Source organism: Hydra viridissima, unplaced genomic scaffold (assembly GCF_058129835.1).
Source record: "Hydra viridissima isolate aposymbiotic clone 2 unplaced genomic scaffold, HvirCarnegie_v1 scaffold_11, whole genome shotgun sequence".
In the NCBI taxonomy this organism is placed as follows: Eukaryota; Metazoa; Cnidaria; class Hydrozoa; order Anthoathecata; family Hydridae; genus Hydra; species Hydra viridissima.
Window position 1 is genome coordinate 1,460,001 of NW_028324310.1, and position 22,782 is coordinate 1,482,782.

The following is a 22,782-nucleotide window of genomic DNA, read 5'->3' on the forward strand; positions in this document are numbered from 1 at the left end:
GTTTTTCTGTAACACAATGTGTATTAACCATTACGATAACCTTAGCCTTAATTTACATACAAAAAAAACCTAAATATTAAAAAAAAAGATGTATGGCGTATTGATTATGCATTTTGGAAATATGAAAAACAACTATTGGACCGAACACATTACATTCACATCAAACGGATAAATCTTCAGCAGTAAATAATAACTAGATTTTATGGAAGAAACCAGTTCTGTAGAGAGATGTCAAATGAATTTTGAAGCATTTCCAACATGGCCATTTTGCAATTCAAAACAGTTTAATGTAGTTGTTGTATTAACGTTTGCTGTGGAACACATTTTAAAAACGTGTACAAGAAGCAAAATAAAGACAGACAGAAGTAGAGAAGAAACTGGATTTCGCTTTGTTTTAAAGCTGCATAAAACGAGTTTTGTTAATTGATTTTAAAATAAATATATATAGGACTTCTTTGTGCAGATTACAAAAAACCAAAATATGTAATATATATTTTGGCTTTTTGTAATCTGCACAAAGAAGTATAGTTAATTACCAATACCAGCAATTTTGCAATAACAGGAATACTTGTACAAAAAGATGTTGGACTCAAACCAATCTGCATTATCATAGATAGTTGAGAGAAACTAATCTAAAGTATGCGTTACAGAAAAAGAAGCTCTTACTTTGGTATGGGCAATTGAAAAGTCGCATTTGTAATTGCACGGAAAAAATTTTGCTTAAAAAATTTGAAAAAAAAGGTGGAGTGGACAACAAACTGCTGAAGTTTATTTTTTCTTTCGGTTCTAAACTATAGTAAGATTGCAAATGAAATTGTAGGCACATGATTTTGACATAATATATAAAGAACGAGAAGAGAACATTGCAGATTTGATATTCAAAAACTGCATCCCAAATAAGATATCTAGTGAGTCAGATGAAAATGAAGTGGCGGCTTACGTAAACTCTTTTGTAACAAATATGGCATCCAAATCAATATCACTTGAAGCTATAAAAACTAAGACAACTACAGACATCAGTTTCGTTGTAGTAAAGAATGAATTGTTGTCTGGTAAATGGTATGACAACCCAATAATTGAACCATATTGTAGATTTTAAAATGAGTTAACTGATTATGAGGGGATTATATTTAGAGAAACAATTGTCTTACCTAAGTCTCTTTAAATTGCACATAAAGGACTCTTAGGAAGAAAGAAAAACTGCAGTTCGCTTTCTTTTAAAGTTGCATAAAATAGATTTTGTTAATTAGTCTCAAAATAAAAACACATAATAAATGATATAAGTATTTATATATTTAGGGAAAACGTAGCAGTGGCAATGATATATTGCCATACCTAACAAAGATTTCGCTGTCTACAAATTTTTTTAAATAATGGACAGCAATCAAAATATGTCAAGACTCCAAAAAAAGAAACGGCAGGGTTACATTTTGAAAGTTTTGACTTTTTACACTTTCTAGCTTTATTAATCATAATAGCATATTTTGTATATGAATTCAAAGCAAATTCACGATTTGATGTATGTTAAAAATTTGATGGAATGAAATCTCTTTTCTTTGTTATACAAAAAATTACCTCCCCGAAAAACAAGTTTTTAAGAATATTAATAATATTCGGCATTTACTGATAGACATCAACCAAGTTAACTTTCCTTACTTTTTGAATTATCAAGACTTACACTGATAGCTCTAAGTAATTGTTTTTCAAAACAGTCACAAATGATTTGATTGATGTAAATTTAGGAAAAAATGGCGGCACATGAAAAACCATTAGAAATGCCAAACAAATCCACAAAAAATAAAAAATAAGGAAAGATTGCATGAATATCAAACATTGTGAAATAAAAAAAAACAACAAAGGCTTGCATTGCATAAAACAGGACTTGAATGTAACTGTTAAAGGTTGAAATGCTTCGAAATTGTTAAAAGAGAAGATAGAATTTTTTTATTAAACAATTTTAACTCACTAGCTAGCAAGGATGCTCAAGATTCGTATCTTGCTAGTTTAATAACTTTAAGTAATGTTTCAAGAGGAAGACCATGAAATATAGATTCAAAAGGTTATAATAGCAGTATTAAATATAAATTATTTTTTTTATATCAAGAGGTAATTACAAGAAACAGTTTGTTTGTTCATGTTTGCATTTATGAATTTAGTTCAATTTGTGCTTGTTTGATCAATAAAAATTACGTTTGGGTTGCCCTTAAATATATCACATTATATTATCAATATATCTATTAAATTTGTTAAAATTATTTTTTAATTACAAATAAACAAATGGTAATACTAGCTTAACTAAAAAGAATGTCACACGATATGATTGTAGGTTCTGGAAGAGCTGAATATCTATTTTAATTATAAATTGTTTTGGTATATATAACTGGATAGTAATTGCAAGTGATAGTAACTAATAGTGACAATAAATAACCTGATGAGATTTTTTGTTTTAATTCTAGGCGCTTTTACACCACCTCCTAGAATACTTGAACCTGTTGTGAAAATCCTTCTAAATATGTCAAATGATACCTTTTGTATACAATAACCATTTTATGATGCATGGAAATTTTTTATTCTTGTTAACTTTACATTCAAAGGCTTACTTCATCAACACATAAAGCCAGTCATTATCATTCAGACTATTAATAATATATCTATTAAATTTGCTAAAATTAAGTTTTTAAAAAGAAAAAATGATAATACTGCCTTAACTAAAAAGAATGTCACACCATATGTTTGCAGGTTCTGGCAGAGCTGAATATTTGTAGGTCAGTCAAATTTCTTTATCACACCCAAAATTACATTTGGGTTGCCCTTATTCTCTATTAATGTTAGTTTTAACATTTTGATGTAAACTTTGGTACAGCACTATTTTTTTGTTTGATGTACTATTCTTTGATCATAACTTTTCATTGTGAAATTTTGTAAACATAAACTTTTCAATAATTATATTTATACTTCAGTTAAAAGTGATTTTTCACTGATTGTTTATGACTAAAAACCCTTCGATTATTTTTGATTTTTTACTTCAATAACTTTGTGATAAAGAAGGAAAGGTTGAAGACAAGAAAAAGAAGGCTTTTAACCACATGTAAATTATAATTTTTTATTGTTTTCAATAACATTAATTATAAATAAAAATATGTTTTTTCATTATATAGGTCACTCACCTCACAATTGAAGAGGAAAACACAAATATCATTAGAAAAATTTTACTCCTGAGCTAAAAGATAATCACATAAAATGTAATCGCACTTCTTCTTTCAGAGGTCGAGAGTCCCACTCCCCTCAAAAAAAATTAGGCAACTATATCTTCCTGAAGATCTGAATATAACCAAGAAGTTTAACCTGTTTAAAATCAAGTTTTGAAATGACAAATTGTCGTATGAACTTGATTGCAGCATATTTAACACTAATTTTAACATTCCCTTTGGGTGGCCTAGGACTGCCTCTTTATTTTAATTCAGAATGCAAAAAGCTTAAACAACAATTAGATGATACAGAATTACAGAAAGAACAAAACCACAAAGATGCAGAAACATTTTATGTTAGAAAATAAAATTCGCGGTTTAAAGCACAAACGGAGCAAAGATTTTAATTAAATGCTTTTGACTTCCAAAAAATTCTCAGTTTACCAAATCTATCAACCGACGACTTTTACTACAGAAGAAAATTGGCATTTATTTCATTTAATATTCACGTGCTTTCAAGTAATGAAGTTTTTTTGTATTGTTATGATAAAACTATAGTTAGAAAAGTAGCTGATGAGGTAACTTCAATGCTATATGATTTTTTTTATGAAACATTTAGACTAAGTAATCCAATCTGCAGAGCTATTTTGTGAATCATGTGCCGGCCAAAACAAAAACTGTACATTAATTTGTTTTAAGGATTTCCTTACTTATGAAAAAAAAAAAAAGGTTTTACTTCATTAAAGTTGCTTGCAGAACGCGAACATTCTTATATGGAATGTGATAAAGATATGGGGTAAATTAGTTGCAAAATACCCGCATTTATTCCATCAGATTGAATAAAAATATTGAGAAATGCTTGTGAATGATCCACTCCATTTAAAGTTGTAGAATTGATGAAAGAAAAAATACAAGTGATTTTATGAGAGCATTTTATAAGAACAAATGTCCGATTCCAACACTTCCCCTTCATGAAATTTGTTATAGAGGAGACTCAACTGGCATTATATTTCATCATGATTTATGCAATAGATTATTGTTAAAAACAAATTTAAAAAATAATAGCAAGAATGCTATAAAAGGTGAGATTCTATATAATGCAAAACTTTGTATCTCGGAGGAGAAGAACAGATACTTACAAATATTAAAAAGTTCACATTAAATACAGAGTTTTACGATTCTCTGTCTCACAATCAGGATCTTGACGAGACACTTAATGAAAATATTGATTCTGAAGATGAAGAGTAGAAACCTTTTTTTTAATTGTAGTTTGTCCCATTTTTTTTGTTTTAAAAGTTTTTTGAAAGATTTTTAAACATTAATTTTTTTTTTCTTTCTCTGCATTTAAACTAAAACAATTTTAGTAGCGAAGTCGATTGTTAAAATAGGCTCCGGTCTGATTTTATTTATAAGCTAACATAAAATAATTATTAATTTCACTTTTTAATTGATCTAAAAACTAAAATGACGTCATACGGGAAAAAAACAGCAATTTAAAAAAAGCTTCACTTAAAAAAAAAATGTAAAAAACGAAAAGTTAAATTGCACTTAAATTAAAAATATAACTTTGTAATTGCATACAAAGATGGCTATTTTTGCAACATATTTTAAATATGTACACCTTTTTCATAAAAATTAAAAACTTATTTTGGTTTGAAAAGTTTAATGATGAATTATTTCAAAATGTAAAAATGCGGCCCTGGGGTTTCTTCCCGTAGAGTCTACATATCATATTAGTATCTTCGTAAGCTGATTGTGTAAAAAATCTGGCGGTTGAGGATACAAACAAAGATCAAAAAGAAAAAGAATATTGCTTAGGAATAAATTTGAAACACTTTAACGAAAGTTCAATGAAAACGAATAGCTCAGGTTGCTAAAAACTGAGATGGCTCAGAAACAGATGTTAATGATAACTGTCCATTCTCTGATTCGACAATTGCTACATATAATATAGGAGTTAAAACTGATTTATATATTATTTAGAAAAAAAATCATAGTTTTGCATTTTTTAAAGTTGAGTGGTGTGTAAAAGCATCATACTATATTTTTATAACTACGTGGTAAGGAATTGATGACTTTAACGAAATCTTCATTGAAACATCCCAAAACTTAATGATTAAAGCTATATATTTTTTTAAATATTCGATTGTAAACGCCAACTTTTACTTACATAATCTCGTGAAAATAAAAGTATTCATTCAAGGTTATTGAACTTTGAGATGACTTGGTCTTATTTGATTTAAGTTCTTAATGCGGACTGCAGACATATCGTGGTAAAAATTGTTGAGCTTTATTCTTAAATTTAAATGCGTCTCGCACTTAAACTTAAATGCGTCTCGCACTTATATTACAAACATGAGATTATTAATCTGAAAGAAAGAGCAGAGGATCTAAAAGAAAAGATTGTGGAGTATTTAATTATTGAATTATAGCTCATAGCTTTTTCAAAGTGGTCAAATAATAATTATAATATCTTTTTATTTTTCATTTGATAAAACGATGTATTATTTCATGATTAAGTAAAAATAGTATGCAGAAATATTTTAAGACAAAAGCCATTTTCTCTGACGAAAACTGAGAGTTTTTATGACAAACTCATGCATGTAAACGGACCATATGAGATAAAGCTTTTAGCGTACCAATTCAAATAACCAGATTTTTTTTATGAACTCTAAAAAAAAAATACCCCACCTTAAACCACTATTTTGAGGTTAGTTTTGTATTACTTTTAAGGATTTCTTCACGTTTCTTCCATTTCAAGTCCTTAACTTTTTCACAATGTTTTGGTCACTGAAAATCATTTTTTTTAGACAAAACAAAATAGGCTATCGAAAAATGTTAATTCAGCTCTGACTAAAAAAACCTCTTTGTTAAAAGAGAGTTTAAAAAAAGCAATATCCAAAATATTAATGAAGAGCATTTCCGGTCTAAGAACCACTCTTAAAACATTCACCTAACCAGTTTTTTTATGAATATGATTGGTTAGATTATATTCATAAAGCATATTATTATCATATTATTAGATTGATTAGTTTTATTTTGTTTTAATGATAGACATAGTTAATGCTATATGACACTAAACAAGTTACATATGAATGAAAGTTACCTGTAACAACAAAACTTATTTTCTCTGTGATAGCTCTCTTCGAAGGAAAATAATGATAGCTAAATTCCATTGATATAGTCATTGAGTCTGCTACTGTCAGGTTCAAGATACTAATAACAAAAATATACTTTTTTTCTTTTCTTGATGCTTTTACTGATGCTCTGTCACCAAAAAGTTCTTTACCTTTGGTAGTTATAACAAAAGCACTAAGATTTTTACTGTTTAGTTCTGCAATTGTAGTCGTGCCATTTATAAACTTAAAAGTTCTAAAGTTATCGCCTTTGTAATTAACTGTTGCGGTTATCTCTACGGATTCACCTACTTTCAGGTTGCTTTTACTTATTGATGGTTGGATTGAAGCTGCGAATACTAAAAACGATAAAAATGTACTTCAAATTTACGTAAATATATTTTAACAGAACAGGAAAATATTTCTATCAGGGGAAAAAGATATTAATATACTCATTTAGGTTTTTCAAACGAGATGTCAGAGAAAAAAGAGATTTTTTAAATAGTAGCTGTTCACTAAATGCCATCTTTTTCAAATTTATCAAAGTATGCACTCGGACTCACCCTTCTCTCAGTTATTGAACATAATGAGAAAAAACTAAACAAGCTCAAAAACTGTTACTGAACTAATTTGTTTGTTTTTTTTTTTTCATCTGAGCTATGATTAATTTTTTTGATTTAAATCATCTGAGCTATGATTAATATTTTTGACTTAAATCATCTGAGCTATGATTAATTTTTTTGATTTAAATCATCTGAGCTATGGTTAATTTTTTTGATTTAAATCATCTGAGCTATGATTAATTTTTTTGATTTAAATCATCTGAGCTATGATTAATTTTTTTGATTTAAATCATCTGAGCTATGATTAATTTTTTTGGTTTAAATCATCTGAGCTATGATTAATTTTTTTGATTTAAATTATCGGTTTAAATTTTTTTGTTTAGACCAATTGAGCACTGCTAATAACATTTGAAGATTGAAGATAGAAAGATAAATATTTGAAGATTGAAGATGAATAGAAAGCTTTTAACCTAAAGATCTCGATTGAGTAACCCAAAATTAATGTTTTTTGCTCGTGTGCTGTTGAGAATATAAAAATTCTTGTTAATAATTATAATCATTTTACAGGGTGACCACAAAGTGTCCGCACACGAGACGGTTTCATCTTGTGAAAATATAAGCATAAAAGCACTTATGTATTTTCTTATTTATTTTCTTATTTATTTACTTATAAATTGTTCCTTGGGCTCAAAAAGAACTTGGAAATCGTATTTGGACGTTCATGCAAGATGGAGCTCCAGCCCATAAAAAGAAGACAGTTCAGGATTTTTGTGCGGCAACTTTTCCTGATTTTATCAACTTTTCTCAATGGCCGCCATCGAGCCCCGATCTTAACCCGATGGATTTCTCAGTCTGGAGCGTCCTAGAAGGAAAGGCATGCCAAAAGTCGCATAAAAATATTGAAAGTTTAAAAAAATCACTACTGAAAGCTTGGGATTCTCTGGACCCTGCCTACTTGCTCGCCACCGTCGAAGCATTCCCGAGACGCCTACAGGCCTGTTATTTTGCTGATGGAGGAAAATTCGAATTCAATCTTTGAATCATAATTGTTATAGTTCAATAAATGTTTTAAAATAAAATTTGTGTTCCAAATACTTTCTACATGCTTTTTATTAAGCTCTTTATCTGTGCGGATACTTTGTGGTCACCCTGTAGTAAAAAATTCTAGTCAAGTAAATATAGTTAAAATGGAACAAAACCTAAGCATTAGTTTTATTACACAAAAAAGTATGCACCTGCAGGTAACAGATTGAATTAAGATGTTGAGTGGTAATATTCGAGTTCAACAATAATATTGCTTCTTTTTCTTATTTTGAAAAATTTACACTTTTTAAGGAAATTAAGAAAAATCAAGAAAAAAAACATCACCAAATCATCAATTTAGGCATCATCAATTTAGGCATCATCAATTTAGGCATCATCAATTTAGGCATTCTCGTAGTGTAATAAAAGTCAAATATTTCTGTTAAACTAATACCCAAATTGATAACTCTCCATCGTCAAAATATTTTTATGCGTGTTGAAGTCTCCTAAATTCTATTAAATATTTTTGGATTTTCTTTTGCTCACAGAGATATTCTCATGGAGATAATAGGTTTTGAGCGGCAATATTTGAGTTTAAGAAAAGTTGTACCTCTTTTGTTTGATTTCTTTGTGTTATTTTAAAGAGTTTAAAATTTCATAGGAAATATTTTAGAGATATAGAGAAAAACAAGGGCAAAACCCAAACTTGACAACTATACGTAGAATCCACATAAGTTTTTAATCATGTTAAAGTTTTCTAAATATTGATAATTAATTTTCGGATTTTGTTTTCTAATATTGTTTCCTAATATTGATGCATTTAACAAAGATGAAATATAAAATTATTAGAGTTGAATAGAATGAGAGTTTTTGCAATTAAAATGCCATGCCGTACACTGCACTATTATAGAGAGCTTAGGTCTAAGTTGATTTTAGCTGAGGCTTTTCATCACATTTGTGATAAAAAAAAAGCTATTGCGGCAATAAAAACTAAAATTAGAGAAGGAGTTTTGTACTGAGTGTTAAGAATTTTTTGCGTAGAAATTTAAATGAGTTTACTTTTTCAAAATCAGATAAGTTGTTTTTAAATAAGGAGACTTTAAACCAAAGTTTATCGAGATGAATTTTTTGCATAACACCTGACATTGAGGAAATCAGTTGTACAAGTTTAAATAGAATCCATTTAAGTAAAATTTGTACTTCTGGTTTAAGTCTAGCTTGTTTACAATTTTATTAATGAACCTGAATTTTTTGATTGCATTTTTTCCTGAGTGTTGTAGAGAAGATTGTCTTTTGCCTCCTTTCTAATAGATTTTTTCCCAATCAGGCTTCTTTCAGTGCAACTGCTTTTGATCTAGAGAAGTTAGAGCGGTCCAAAGGAATTCCTTTCAGCATCTTCAAATTACTTGTTGAGGGTTAGATTAAAAAAGTTATTGAATGAAATTGTTTCTGAAGGAAATGAAAGAAAAAACACTAAAAAAAAACTTAAAATTTGAAATTAATAATACCGATGAGAAGATAACCTCTCTTTACCTCTCTGCATCAGAATCATTTTTCTTTTGATGAAGCAAAATATCACAAGTAAAATAAAATATTTCATATAAATTTATTCGTGATTCTCTCACTAATTTGATTTATTGGAACTGAGGTATTAGATTTTACAAATGCATATCAGGTGATGCTGTTTTTAAATATGTAGAAACAAAAATTTTCTGCTTGTCAACTTGCTTATGTTGTTTAAAAAACTGTTGCTAAATCCCTGTCAATAGTTCACAGTAAAATGGAAAAAACAAGTTTGGTTGTTTTTATTTTGGTATAAGTATAATATGCATTACTAAGCTCACGTTTTGTTAAAACAAAAAAAAAAAAAAATGTTTTATCTTTGTTTAAGTAGTTTGTATTTAATGGGAAAACGCTCTCTACCTCTTCAAATGGGGCAAGTTGAGAAAAATTGCAGAATGGTTTGGTGTAATAGTTTTGCCTCAAAAAAGAAAACTTATCCTTGAAGATCCTGCAATATCACGCATATATTTTTTTAGGGATAACATTTGACGAAATAGCACGAACAGTAAAAAAAGTAGATGACACGTAGTTTTACGAGCGATATCGAGTTGTTATTTTCCCTTACATGAATAAAGCTAGAAAGCTAAAAGAGGATATTGCTCCCGTTTGTTGAAAAACAAAGAATTAATAGTGAGATAGACACAAAGGAAAAAAACAAAACAGTATAAAGCTATGGGTTCATCATAATAAATATTGCATGTAACATTTAGTAGGAAGTGTATCTAAACAGGTTCTCCTAATTCAAATTATGATAGCAAATAGAAACTCCAGCGACAACGTAGTTGACCGGAGCAAATTTTTCTTTGATGTCCATTATTAAAAAAACCTACCAGCATATTTGAAAGGATGATGGTTCGTCGCATAATATCTGTTTTTTACAACCGGGCTCAGTAAGAGAAAAAACAAAAGATCTTCCTGCAATTTATATCTCTGCTAGAGGGAGGGCAGCCAAAGCAACTGCAACCATTCTTAGAGGTTAAGAAAAACGCATTTCACAAGTGCAAAAAATCAGCTCGGCACAAAAGGTATTCACATTTAAATTGAAGGTAATGGTTTGTGAGACCAATTGTTTGTTAGCGCTAATTAAATCAAACGCTCCTCGAATTTTTCAAAAACAAAAAACTTGTTAAAACTTGCCCTTCACCTTAACAGCTTAAAAAACATGATACAGACGATTTTAAAGATGCAATGGCGGATGGAAAAGAACTGCTTTGGTGCGCTCTGCCTAGTGCCACTGATGTTGGGCAATCAATTGATGCAAGAGACGTAATCACGCTGAAGACTGCGTAATCACTACTTTTAAACATCAAAAGTAACTGGATAAAGATAATTATTCAGATAAACTGTACTTTAATGAAAGTCCTGTACTGCGGATAAACTTGTAAAATAAAAACGTGTTTTTTTCTTTCTAGTTTTGATTGTCGCCACTTTTATGTTCAGCTTAACAGTAAAAAATTGTTAAAAAATTTTGACATTTTTGATTAAACTGTCCTCGTTTGTTTGTTTTAAATGTAGCTTATTAAACAATATCAATACTTACTCCCCCAAACCTCCTTTATGATGGTAAAATTCACAATTCTAAAACTAGTATAGGGTACGATGTTGTTTACTTTTAAAGCTATTTTAAAATAGTATTACTTTCTTATGTTCTCGTTGGAATATTTAAAAATTCATTAATGTATTAAAGTATACATTAAAACTAAAGCGCCAGTTAATTTAAATGTACTTTCAATGAAAATCAATGACGAAGAAGTAATTCTCTCACAAAAGATAAGAGCTTCGCCTAGTAAGGGTCTGCGTCTCGGAATCGTTTTTTCGAAATGATCCGGGAAAAGCGTAACGAGACGAGAAATATCCCGGAAAAAAATAACGAAACAAAGGAAAAAACTGTCCCCGAATGAAGCTATAAATCGGGACAAATATTTTTCTCCGAATTAAAAAATCGTATCCCGGATATTATCGTCTTGTCTCCTCTCGTCTCAAGTTAAAAAATAACGAGACGCAGATGCTTATCGGCTAGCAACAAACATTAGCGTCTTAAAGCATTTGCTCAAACATTTTATTCGTAAGTACTTTTAAATTTAAGAAAAACACACAATCTTTCTATTGTGGTAAAATTCGTCTATTTTTTTAATGCAAAAGTGAAATGATAATAAAACTGCAATATATCGGCAAATATTAGTGCAAGTATAAAAAGTCTTTCACTGAATACACCAAAATAACATACACAAACAAATAAAAATATTGTAAAGTTTTCTTTAGAAAAGCGCATTTTAATACAACTATCAATAAGAAAAGTTATCAGCTCAGTTTTCAGCTTGAAAGTAATATTTTTTCACTAATCATTAATTTAACAAAACTTTATTTAACAAACATTTTAATTCAAACAAGGCGTTTTTTTTCCACATAAAAATTTATAATAATCAAAGATTAACGAAAGAAAAACAACAGCTCATTTAGTTTCTTTAAGATATAAGAAGTTATATGAGCTATATATATATATAAGTAGTGATATGTGCTCTTGTTTTGAACTTGGCAAAAGAAGAGCGGATATAATTTGGGTACATATATATATATATATATATATATATGTATGTATGTATGTATGTATGTATGTATGTATGTATGTATGAATGTATGTATGTATGTATGTATGTATGTATGTATGTATGTATGTATGTATGTATGTATGTATGTATGTATGTATGTATGTATGTATGTATGTATGTATGTATGTATGTATGTATGTATGTATGTATGCATGCATGCATGCATGTATGTATGTATGTATGTATGTATGTATGTATGTATGTATGTATGTATGTATGTATGTATGTATGTATGTATGTATGTATGTATGTATGTATGTATGTATGTATGTATGTATGTATGTATGTATGTATGTATGTATGTATGTATGTATGTATGTATGTATGTATGTATGTATGTATGTATGTATGTATGTATGTATGTATGTATGTATGTATGTATGTATGTATGTATGTATGTATGTATGTATGTATGTATGTATGTATGTATGTATGTATGTATGTATGTATGTATGTATGTATGTATGTATGTATGTATAATATGAGCATATATTCATAATTAATATAACATTTTTATAACACATGCATTTCGCTACCCTTTCGTAGTCGTTATCTACACTAGTATTAAATTCATCCTGCTTTATCACCCTGCATGACACTTATTTAGTCAATGTTTAAGCAGTTAGAAATGCTTAAACGTAAGCTCCAAATAAATTTAAAAAAACAAAAAATAAAGTTATTTCAAACTGAAAGAAAACCTACCGTCAATAATTAAAACTGCACTCAGGATGAAATAATTTTTGGGGCCAATCTAACATTTTAATCATTAACATTTTTACGATATATTAAAAGATGCCATTTAATTTTTGTAATTGACGCAAATTATGCTGATGCGGTACAAAAGTTTTATTTGTAAATTTGTTTAAGATTTAAAAAAGTTAAAAGTTTATTGAGGATCGAGTTTCTTTGACAAATATTCCTTAGATATTCTATAAAACAGTTTTTCTTATTTTTTCTATAGTTAAGGATTTTTTCTTTTTAGTATTAAGAGTTTTATTTTGTAACCTTAAATAGTTTAGTTTTGTTATAATTAATATTTCAAGTGTCTTTTTGTTAATATTTTCTCTATTTTTAATATAAATATTATTATATTTTTGTTTATAATATTTTTATGTTATTATCAATATTCTTTGTGTATTTTATAAATTCTTGATTTAGTCATAACGAATGTTTCTCTTTTGCAGCTTTTAATTTCTTACTTTATTGTCACTAATGTTTTTCTTATACCATAAATATATATATATATATATATATATATATATATATATATATATATATATATATATATATATATATATATAGAGTAAATTTTAATGAGATGAAAAATAATTAGATGAAATTGACACCACCTTTGTTTAAGTATTTGTTTGTTTTTACTTTGCAAGCATCTTTTTCTTGCCATTTTTCAATATGATCAATAGATGATACCTTTCTATTTTTTTACTATGTGAATAAGTGAACGTTCATTTCTTTTATTAGAAATGCTGGGTCTTCTGGTACGCGGAAGATTAACTTTTGTATTATATTCATGATATCGGTTAATTATTCTGCTAACAGTTGCATGTGCTGTGTTTAAATGTTTCGCAATTTTTCTCATTGTGATGTTTTGTTCATTCATTGCTATGATTTTGCATTTTGTCATATTATCAGTAGTTTTTCCAGTCATTTTGATTCTTTTGTTACTGTAATGCTGTTGTTAATTAGATACTAATTTTTATATTTCATTTGACACAAATTTTTCTAACATTTGTAATAATTTAAATAAAAATTCTCTAATAATTGTTATTAATTTGCAAATAAGTTTTACTCAAAGACAAATGCATTTTTCAATGAAGTTTGAAATAATTGAGTGGATTCTTAATTTCGGCCATTATAATTATTTTAGATTACGAGCTGTGTCAAAAAAAAGATAACGTAATCAGCGCATCGATTAATATTTTTTGAAAATATATGGTGCTTATAAATTAACACTTTCTATATTTGAAAAGAGTCAATCAATCATTGGTTCATTGTGAATCAAAGTCGAATGATGTCAAAAAAAAGGTATAATGGATTGTTACAAATGGCCAATACTGTATATAATACATTTAACACAAGAAAATGTTTCGCATTTGTTAGTCAGATTTGGATGCACAATTTATTTTTGCAGAACCGATACACCAACTTTGCTTGAGAATGTCGCTTACATGTAAATGTCTGGCAATCGTGGATTTAAATGACGCTGTGGTTTTCTTCCTGTCTTATGCTCACGAGCAACATATATCGTGATTTTTTGGCATTTGTTTTTCTCGAACTCGTATTTTAGGTACTCCATAATTTGATTTCATAAATGCCTGCACAAAATGGCAAACGGCAAATTCTGGAAAAAAAGGCTCTCTTGGAAACTTAGGTGTTTATTCATAAAAGAAAGTGCTCATTGTTTCAAAAACAGCTTTCGAGACAATTTTGTGTTCTACTGATCAACAAAGGAATATAAAGTTTTTGAGTTGATTACAGCTATATCTACAAGGGTATAAAAATACTGTACAAGGCCATCGTTTAGTTATTCTCGAAAAAGAAAGTGTCGAGCAAATCTTAAATGACTGCAATTGTACTAATAGCCGCGCACCGTTAGCCTTATTCGCAAGGCATTCATTTAAAAATGACTACTTTTATTTATAAAAGCAAAAGAGAAATATTGATAATGATAAAACTAAAAATTTTGATAAAGATTACATAAAAATACTATGAAAAATGAGCCAAAAATATAATATAAAGTGCAAAAAATTAACAGCTAGAAAATGTCAGCAGTAATAATAACAAAACTAAATAATTAACTTTAACAAAATAAAAACTGTAATAATAAATTTAGAAAAACCTGAGCTATACCAAAATGAAAAATATCTGTTTATAAAATATCTATGGAATTTTTACGCTAGAAATTCTATCGTCATTAAATTTTTAATTTCGATATTTAAATCTTAAACTGAAGTACAATTTAATTTGAACCACATTAGCATCATTATTGTCAATTGCAAAAATGAAATCAGTTTTCACAAATCGGTTCGATACATATAATTAAAAAAGATTCATCGGTCTAAAAATTTTGAAAATTTTTCAAACCTTGATATTCATCGATCAATGCGCAAACATTGACTAAATTAGAGTCATCCACGGTGAAAAGCTGGTGAATTTTTACATTAGAGTAGATGACATTTCCTAAAGGGTAGAAAAAATTTATTTTGTTTTAAATTGTAATTAAAATTAACTGACGCCAGAGCTGAATGGCTGATTTCTTTTTTACATAAAAATATGAAAAACGGAGTCGAAATTTAGTCTTATCAAACTGTACATCACCAATAATAATTTCAAAATTTTGAGAGGAACATTGGTCCCTCAGACTTTCAGGAGCTTCACGGACCTATCGATCAAATTATTCTACGTCTATCTTCAGAGTTTTAGTCTACTTCCAATATATATACTTGTTGCTAAACTTACCATGGGTGACTATTGCAGATTGATAACGTTTGACCTCGTTTAAAAATTTTTAGTTGTTGCTGAATTAAACATAAAAATTTTAATGAGTTTTTTTTCTGACTGCCGAAAAAATTGTTGATGTTCTTGATAAGGTCCTGGAAAAGATCTTAACAGAAATCAGGGGTATCTTCTGAAAGCATATTTAACTGTGTTGGTAGGACGTGAGTATATAAGTCAATAAGTCAGATCAAGATATTGTGTTTCCAGTACTTCAGAAAAGCTACTATTTTGCTCATTTTGAATATTTTTGTGCCAAGCTGAATTTAAATTGTAAAATGTGTTTCCTTGACCTCTAAAAATGACTTGCTTTGACTGTTTTCCTTCTGGCAGAAGCATTACTTAAAGGGAAAGCAATCTTTTATTTCATTAGCAAACACAATTGAAATGATTTAGTTTTATGCGAAGAATCCTTACTTTTTTTGAATATACTGGTATGTTTTCAAGCGGAGAGGGCTCCGGTCAATATTTAGCTTTTGCGGGGTACCGCAGAAAAAATCTAAAGTTCAGTTTCTATGACAAAACTATTTACTCTATAGGAAAAAATATGAAACTTTATAAAAAACATATAGGTTAAATGATTCTCTTAAATAAAATGAATCTACAGCTAAAATTTCAACTCTGAAGCTTTATTTTGAGATGATATATCATGTTTTGAAATATTGCGTTTTCACAAAAAAATCATAACACTAGAAAATTGAAGGCAAAGACAATACTAAGTTTTAAAACATTTAAAATTCTTAGATGAAATCACCAGGTATTTTGGAGTTGTTTTTTTTTATCTTCGTCATGAAGTCTTTTATGTTTTCCTCCAATTCTTTTTCTTTGGTTTTTCGATTCAAGCGAATTCTTCTGCTTCATTCTTCTTACACGAATAACATCTTGTTAAACTGATTTCTTTAGGGTGCAATTTCTAATTCAATGTCTATTAAAATTTTGCTTGTTAGTTGTTTTTTTTTCACTCATAGTTGTTTTATCACTTTAGTTTTATTGTATTCTAGTACTAAAAAGCAAAATGAGAAATAACATTTAGTAAAACAATGAAACTATTCTAAATATACACTCAGCTAAAAAATGCACCCAGTTTTTACAAGCTGAATTATAAACGTTTTACCATAGTTGCTAGTTTTAACTGGTATGGAAGCTCCTTAAAATCTATTGCTTAGCCTTTTTACACAAAAATAGAGCGTAAATGAAGCGTTACAGTGCACACAAACTTTTTAACGATGTTTATTGCTTACTTATTTTGTTAACTAATTATTCATTTATTTCAGAGATTACACTCTTTAAAAAGTTCAGGCAAACTCTGTCCGGAATGGTTCAGGTCGACAAATTTACCTGAACATTTAGGAAATTTACCGTATCGGTTCAAGTATTTTAGAAAACTAGCTGAAGACTTAGTATAAAACTCCTGAAATGTTCAAGCAAAAGAAGTTGCGGGAACTTTTCTACCGGAACGTTCAGGTGTTTACCGGAAACATCAGGTAAATGGCCTGAAAACATGAAACTGTTTTTCCGCGCCAACAGCAATCGTCATTAAATCTTTTAGAGGTCGCATGTTCTTGCTTTCTCTTATTTTAAAATTTTTTATTAAAAATGAGCATAAAAAAGTTGTCAAAGTCAAAGTTGGCAGAAAGCTTAAAAGTAAGCTATCTTTTCATATTTTTTGTAAACGTACGTAAAAGAGATGTGTAGGCGCTACTCCACTTTCTCCCCCCTAACTTTATGATTGATTCTGATAGAGAATTTTATGCTGATTAAGAATCGTATAAAAACATGGGTCTCAAAATTAACGGAAAGTGCTCTAATCTGAAGTTGAAAGTACAAAAATATACCACAAATCGCTAATATTCGCCATCTTGAATTCACTAACTTTACGGTTGATATTGTTTTTAACCGCAAACATTGCCAGCCTGGTTTTTACTATAAGAAATTGTTTCTGGTTTAATATAGCGATTCCACGGCTCAACGAAAAACATTTGAAGTTTGACAAAACACACGAAATTTTCATGAACTTTACTCTCTTATATCTTTTTGTATGCTTAAGCAAACACCTTGAGGTTTTTTGAATCAATTAGTGTTACTCAACCTCTTTCCAGCCAAATATGGGAAGTACTATGGATTATATGGCTTCATTTAAATTTTATCCATATCTTAAGACCACTTTTAAGAAAAAAGCTTGAAGCGGGAACGTTTTTTTAAAACGAAGCTTTTGGAGGTTAGGATTCCTTAGTACCAAAACGCATCCAATTTTTATAAAACTTTCCGTATATATTAAAAAAGGGATGAGGAATCTAATGGACTGTGGACACTTTTTAACTTTTAACTAGTTTTAAGGAATTATTTTTTTAATTAAAAGATTTTTAACTTGTTTTAAAGTTAATTGTAGAATATAATCAATGAAAGAATTTTTCAACTTATTTGATAAAAGTTTTAAAAGAAACTCAAACTAACAAACTAAGAATCCAGTTAAAACAAACTGACGCGATAAGAGTAAATGCCATTGAATTCCATTACCTGCTAGTAGAAAAAAAAAATGCGGTCAATACACCTGATTATGAATTTAACGCACCGGTTCTTTGTTCTATTATTCGAAATCTTTAATATAAAAAATAAAAACCAGGCTGTTGATACTTTGAAAGGATAACTTTTAAACAAAAAAAAATCACTTTTCAAGATGGCGAATATTAGCGATTTGTGGTATATGTTTGTACTTTCAACTTCAGATTAGAGCACTTTCCATTGATTTTGAGACCCATGTTTTTATACGATTCTTAATCAGCATAAAATTCTCTATCAAAATCAATCATAAAATTAGGCGGGGGGGGGGGAGGGAGAGGAAGAAAGTGGAGTAGCGCCGATGTGTATATGGTATATTTACATATTTTTATATGTATATTTACATATATATATATATTACATTTACATACATATAAATGTATATATTTTTTGCCAACGTACGTAAAAAAGATGTATATATAAATAAACACATCTCTTTTACGTATGTTCGCAAAAAATATACACACATATGTATACAACATATGTATGTAAATGTAATATTCGACAATGGTCAGCTCAGATGCTGATTTTGTTTTTACATTTACCATGTACTTTAGCTGATATTATTGAGAAAGTAGATAATTTAAAGTGACTTTTGTATCAATTGCTAAAGTAGCTGACAGAAATTATTTTCATCCCAATCTCTGTACTGTCACATGTTTTGTACTTAAAAGATCTTGTATCAGAGCATCATGAGTTATTTTAAACTTGTTATCCTGATAAAAAACTTTTTTATAAACATCACAGAATGGTTCACTATGATACTATAATAGAAAATAGTGGACCACTTTTACATATGATGGTAATGCGGTTTGAAGTAAAGCATAACTTTTCTAAGCATCTTGCTCATATCATTTGTAACTTTAAAAATATAGCGTTTCCTCTTGCAAACAGACACCAACTTTCTCATGCTTTTGTTTGGATGTCTAGATGTCCATTAAAAGGGATTTCAGTTGTTGGAAATGGTACAATTATTTCATCAGCAGATATTAGGCATAAGTCATTAATTTTACCTCTCATTGGTGAAAAAATAGATGTGTTTATGATTGAAAAAGTAGTCATTTTTGGTCAAAAGTACAAAACTAAGATGTCTGTATTTCATTCTATTAGTGATGAAGGTGAACCGTCATTTGTTAAAATTTAACAAATATATGTTCATCAAAATGTAATTTATTTTAATAGACTTAAGTGGCATGTCCACATGTATTGTCATCTAACTCTATCGTATTGTTGTTCTCTTGATTCAGAGCGTATATGTTTGAAAGAAAAAGACTTAGCAGATTATAAACCTTTTGATGCTGTTCATTGTTTAAAACCTACATGCATATACGAGCACATTATATATATAATATGCTCGTATATACATGTATATATATATATATATATATATATAAAATCTGTGTGTGTGTATATATATATATATAAAATCTGTGTGTATATATATATATATATATATACACACATTTGTTGTTTTGAACAAGTACATTTTTACTCCTTTAATAAGCAGCTTGAGAAGAAAATATAAATTGATTTTTTTTTTTTGTAGAAAAATGATATAACATCTACAGCTCTCAGTTTAACTGAAACGTTAAACACCTCTGATGAGTCGGCTTTGTCACTGACATTATCACCGAAAATCCAATCTTCACCTGACGTTTTTAAATGAGTGAAGAAAGGTTAAATTAAATGTTTCTACTTTTGATGTACAGGTTGCTTTAAGATTGGATAACATTGGCTTTGTAAGTATACCTTAAAAGTAATTTTTTTAAAGTGTTTTGTTCATTATTTTAAACAAATTATAATAAACCAGGATTCCCCCACATATTTTGCAGCAATAAGTTCCTTTTATAACTAAAAAAAAAATTTAAACTTTCAACTTATATAAATTAAGATCTTCTTTTTATATAGAACATACGTAGTTTGGTTGATGAACATCAAACAGGTAAGCTTGTTTTGGCAGAATATGATTTTACAGGTGCACTTATTAAAAGGCGTCAAAATATGATCCACATTGTTGTTAACTCAATGGTCCATAGAGTTGGAAATATGTAAGTTTATGTGTATTTCCGTAATATTAAAAAACTATTGATGTAACACTGAAAATTTTTGTGGAATAAAAATTATTTATAAAGTTATTTATGAAAATTTATCAAACTTTTGCTTAATATAAATTTGGCAATACAAATATTTCCTTTAAATATGTTTTAGATAACCTTCAACAAAAACCAAATCTAATCTTGCAAAAGCTATTATCACTGCCTTTGCAAAGCTACATTCTGGTGGAAAACTTGGATAAGTGAGACTATTAGAGACATTTTATTAATTTTTTTTTTCCTTCCTTTTTTTTCTCACTAACACCAAAGGGGCCACTTCAGTCAAGGAATAGTAATTAGTAGTAGTAGTATCTTCACAAATTGTTAATTATAAGTTAAGTTGTCTATGAATTAATAAAATCTAATATCATAAAAAAAAAAATTTTGTAGGAAAACTATTATAGCTCATATACAGAGTATATAGTGGGTAATAAGAAAAAGTAGGTCACTCCTTATGGCCACATAGAAGAGAGACTGAAAACTATGCGTAAACATGTTGGTGTTGATGTAAAGCTTCTTGAAAGAGAGTTATTGTTTCAGCAGAAGAGTTCCACTTGTCCGGTATTTTAATATTAAGTATATTTTTCATAAAATCTTTCTTCGTTTAATTAAGGCATTTACCTAATACTCAGTATTGTAATAAATTTTCCAAATAAAGCAAATAAACAATCAGCTAATAAATCTAGCTAAAATAAACATTTTATATCTATATAAGTATTGAAAATTATTTTTTAAATTTATCAAATTAAATTTAGATGTTATAAGTAATATGTATATTTTTTGTATAGCACCTTTCTCCAAAGAAGAACTCAGTATGATAGGAGAGTTGAGATTTGATGACTTAGGCTATGAAAGAAAGTTGGACTGTATGGAAAAAGCGTCATGCTCTCGTCGAAAATGGATTGTGAATTGTTAGCCAACATTTGATGATTAACTCAAAACATTTCCGCCATTAAAAGATCTACCCATACACGTAAGAATAAAAATCACCCTATTATCATTAAAATTTTTCACCAATAAATATTTAAAATTATTCAATCACAAAAATTAAATTTATTGTAATTCATACAAGATATATCTAAGATGCATCTTGTATGAATTACAAGATACATCTTTTAAATTACAAGATACATGCAAAACCTATACGACAAAAAAATATTTAAAAATTACAAGATGATCTTGTAACTTTTAAATATTTTTTTGTCACATAGGTTTGGCTAAAGTATTCTTAGGTTTTGCTAAAGTAAAATTAAAGAAAATGATTTTACAAGCAGTCTTATACTATATTCTTATCTTAGTTTCAGAAGAATTTCTGTTGTTATATCCCAGAGTCAAATGATTTTTTGGCTTATTGGGAGCAAATAACGCCACATGTTGGGCAAGTCAAAAGACAAATTTGATGGTGAAGCACATTCTAGTTGAGCTTGATATGCAAGACAACCCTTCTTTAGGTATCTTAGTGTTATAAAACAATATGGCAGGGTGTATTTGATATGTTAAATCATTATAATATTTCATAAATTAATAAAATGATTTCATTGACAAATTCGTTTTTTTAAAACAGGAATTGAAATGGATTTTGCATTCTTATTACTCCCCTTTATCGTTAAAGTGCTATCAAAGAATAAAAGTTGTGCATCAGCTGCTGAAGTTGCAGAACATTTCATTCGATTTTATCCGGTACACTGGAATAATAGATTTTTAATAGATATAAATTTATACATATATGCATAAATTCTTCTAATAAATATAAATATATGTTATAAATGTTATAATGATAATTTATAAATTATACATGTTATAATAACATGTTATAAGTTACACATATATGTAAAATTAGTCTAATAGATATAAATTTATACATATACATTTTTCTGTATAGCAATGTTAATAACATGTAAAGCTATTAAATATATTATTGTGCATATTACTACAAACCTAATATTATACTTAATATATTAGTTATAATATTAAGTTTGTAATAATATGCACAATAATATATTTAATAACTTTACATGTTGTTAACATCTCAGTCGGCACAACTCGGCGATATGTTACGCGTGGTTTCTGTTACGTGTTTAAAACCCGCTAAAACAATAAGAATAACACGTTTCAAGAATCGGTTTTCAATCCGAGAAATAAACTTGCTCTATTTACCGAAACACCAATTGTAATTGTGATGTATTTTATAGAATATTATGTTTTTACGGATGGTCTAACCGTTGCACAATCTTAGTATGATTTTGTTAAGGTTTTTGTAATGGTTGTGAAACCAGTGATAAAAACACGCGAATATTTAAAAGTTGATTTACGCGCAGAAGCAGTTACGGAAAGTGGATACTGACGTAGTTTCCTTCAAATGCTATAAATATAGCTTTAGCGGGTTTTTTTTATGAACTTATTTAAAGCATTTTAAAAAGTATAAATTGAAGGAGAGACTTTCGTAGAGCAGCTTTTAATGAGTATAGAAGATTTAAAATAGCAAAGTTGTGTTCCCTGCAAGAAAGCAACAGCTTCTTCACTTTATATTTTCTTGAAGATTCAACAGTATACTT

General features: G+C 28.5%; 1 protein-coding gene and 2 pseudogenes across 4 annotated transcripts in view; 2 read left to right on the forward strand and 1 right to left on the reverse strand.

Annotated features, from left to right (window-relative positions):
• LOC149881626 (adhesion G protein-coupled receptor G2-like) overlaps positions 1 to 12,924 on the reverse strand; it is a 28,003-nt gene extending 15,079 nt beyond the window's left edge. For all 4 annotated transcript variants that reach the window (XM_090067342.1, XM_090067341.1, XM_090067340.1 and 1 more), the window contains exons 1-2: positions 12,765 to 12,924; positions 6,295 to 6,663 (exon numbers count right to left, since the gene is read on the reverse strand). In XM_090067342.1, the coding sequence (XP_089923468.1) occupies positions 6,295 to 6,376 (82 nt within the window). In that variant the 5' untranslated portion in view covers positions 6,377 to 6,663; positions 12,765 to 12,924. The remainder of the gene's footprint in view (positions 1 to 6,294; positions 6,664 to 12,764) is intronic.
• On the forward strand, positions 3,895 to 4,436 carry LOC149881627 (uncharacterized; annotated as a pseudogene).
• A 5,958-nt stretch (positions 12,925 to 18,882) lies between the features above and the next one.
• On the forward strand, positions 18,883 to 22,456 carry LOC149881628 (uncharacterized; annotated as a pseudogene).
• Positions 22,457 to 22,782: the final 326 nt, after the last annotated feature.